This window comes from Clupea harengus, chromosome 21 (assembly GCF_900700415.2).
Source record: "Clupea harengus chromosome 21, Ch_v2.0.2, whole genome shotgun sequence".
In the NCBI taxonomy this organism is placed as follows: domain Eukaryota; kingdom Metazoa; phylum Chordata; class Actinopteri; order Clupeiformes; family Clupeidae; genus Clupea; species Clupea harengus.
In genome coordinates this window covers 24,166,473-24,168,783 of record NC_045172.1, presented here as the reverse complement: position 1 = coordinate 24,168,783, position 2,311 = coordinate 24,166,473, and the positions used below count along the sequence as shown (strand labels likewise).

Below are 2,311 nucleotides of genomic sequence, written 5' to 3'. Positions count from 1 at the left end.
CACACACACACACACAAACCCACACACACACACACAAACCACGCTCGACACGCACACACACACACACACACACACAGGCATGACTGGATGGTGGCAGTCAATGGAAATCTGCTATTAAATAACCTGGTTAATGTTCATCACACACACCAGCTTGTTTATAAATGAATACCCACGCCTGGCATAAACTCACACACTCTTTAAAAGACATTCATAAAATATACAGACGTGCACACTGCACCACAACACACACACACACACACACACACTACTGGGGGTAACACACACACAGCTCTCACACACACACACACACACACACACACACACACACTGACTAGGGGTAACACTCACTCTTGCACAGCTCATGCACACACACACACACACACACACACACTCACTCTTGCACAGCTCACTCTTGCACAGCTCGTGCACTCACACACACACACACACTCACTCTTGCACAGCTCGTGCACACACACACACACACACACACACTGACTAGGGGGTAACACTCACTCTTGCACAGCTCGTGCACACACACACACACACTGACTAGGGGGTAACATTCACTCTTGCACAGCTCGTGCACACACACACACACACACACTGACTAGGGGGTAACACTCACTCTTGCACAGCTCGTGCACACACACACACACACACTGACTAGGGGGTAACACTCACTCTTGCACAGCTCGTGCTATGGACAGTGCTGTGGAGCCCATCTCGTTGACGCTGTCCAAGGTCACGTTCGGCAGGTCATCGTCATCGCTGTCACTGTGGGATCGCCGTGGCGACGGTCCATCTGGGACACGGTGTGTGACTGCGTGAGAGAGGAAAAAAAGGAGAAGGAGAATGAGAGTGACGCAGAATGAAAGAAAGAAAATCAAGCACAAATCTGAGTCATTTAATGCAAGCCAGCAGGTTTCAAGTGATTTAGCTCTGTTCAAACACACACACACAAACACATACACACACAAACACACACACACACACACACACACACAGGGAGGAGAAAATGAAAAGATTTTTTTCGGGGAATTTTTTTTCTTGTCCAATGTCCAGTCTTGTTTCCATGGAAACTCTCTCCTGAGACAGCAGGGCGAAGGGCACAAGCCCTTTAGAGAGGGGGCAGCTTGTGTGTGCGTGTGTGTGTTTGTGTGTGTGTGTGTGCACGTGCGTGAGTACATACGTGTGTGTGAGTGTGCATACGTGTGTGTGTGTGTCTGCCTGCATGTGTGTACGTGTGAGATGCACGCATGTGTGTGTGTGTGTGCCTGCCTGCATGTGTGTACGTGTGAGATGCACGCATGTGTGTGTGCTTGTGTTTGCGTGAGAGAAAGTTCATCTGTGCGTGAAGTAGTTTGGCAGCATAATCATATTCATATGAACTGCCAAACTAGACTGTGTGCTTGTGTCTCTTTTATGTGTGTCTTTCTGTGTGTGTGTGTGTCTGTGTGTGTGTGCTGAGGTGTGGGTGGGCCTGTGTGTGTGGGTACATGGGTGTACTGTGTGTGTGTGTCAGTGTATTACTGGAGATTTGTGTGTGGGTGTTTGTGTGTGTGTGTGTGTGTGTTTTACATGAGGAAAGGGTCTGTGTGAGAGTGTGTGTTACTGGAGGTTTGTGTGTGTGTGTGTGTGTGTGTACTGGAGGTTTTGTGTGTGTGTGTGTTATTGGAGGTTTTGTGTGTGTGTGTTACATGAGGAAAGGGTCTGTGTGTGTTTGTGTGTTACATGAGGAAAGGGTCTGTGTGTGTGTGTGTGTGTGAGAGAGTGTGTGTTACTGGAGGTTGTGTGTGTGTGTGTGTGTGTGTGTGTTACTGGAGGTTTTTGTGTGTGTGTGTTACATGAGGAAAGGGTCTGTGTGTGTTTGTGTGTTACATGAGGAAAGGGTCTGTGTGTGTGTGTGTGTGTGAGAGAGTGTGTGTTACTGGAGGTTTGGTGTGTGTGTGTGTGTGTGTGTGTGTGTGTGTTACTGGAGGAAAGGGTCTGAGTGCTGCGAGTCCCATTCAGGTCGACATGATCACACACACACACACACACACACACACAACACACGCACACACACAGGACAATGCGGAGAGGGGAGGGGCATCTGAGCCGCTCACAGAGGCCCATTAAGCCCCAGTCTAACCACAGCACAGATCTCCTCTCCAGGTCACACACACCACACACACACACACACACACACACACACACACACACACACTTCACACACACACACACACTGCACACACACACACACACACACACACACACACACACACACACACAACACACACACACACACACACACCACACACACACACAGACT

At 49.2% G+C, this 2,311-nt stretch overlaps 1 protein-coding gene across 3 annotated transcripts in view; it reads right to left on the bottom strand.

Annotated features, from left to right (window-relative positions):
• klf12a (Kruppel-like factor 12a) overlaps window positions 1-2,311 on the bottom strand; it is a 39,180-nt gene that overhangs the window by 11,894 nt on the left and 24,975 nt on the right. The window contains exon 4 of one of the 3 annotated variants that reach the window (XM_031558258.2): window positions 682-820. In XM_031558258.2, coding sequence (XP_031414118.1) covers window positions 682-820 — 139 coding nt within the window. The remainder of the gene's footprint in view (window positions 1-681; window positions 821-2,311) is intronic. The other 2 variants (XM_031558259.2, XM_031558261.2) reach the window with 2 other exon arrangements.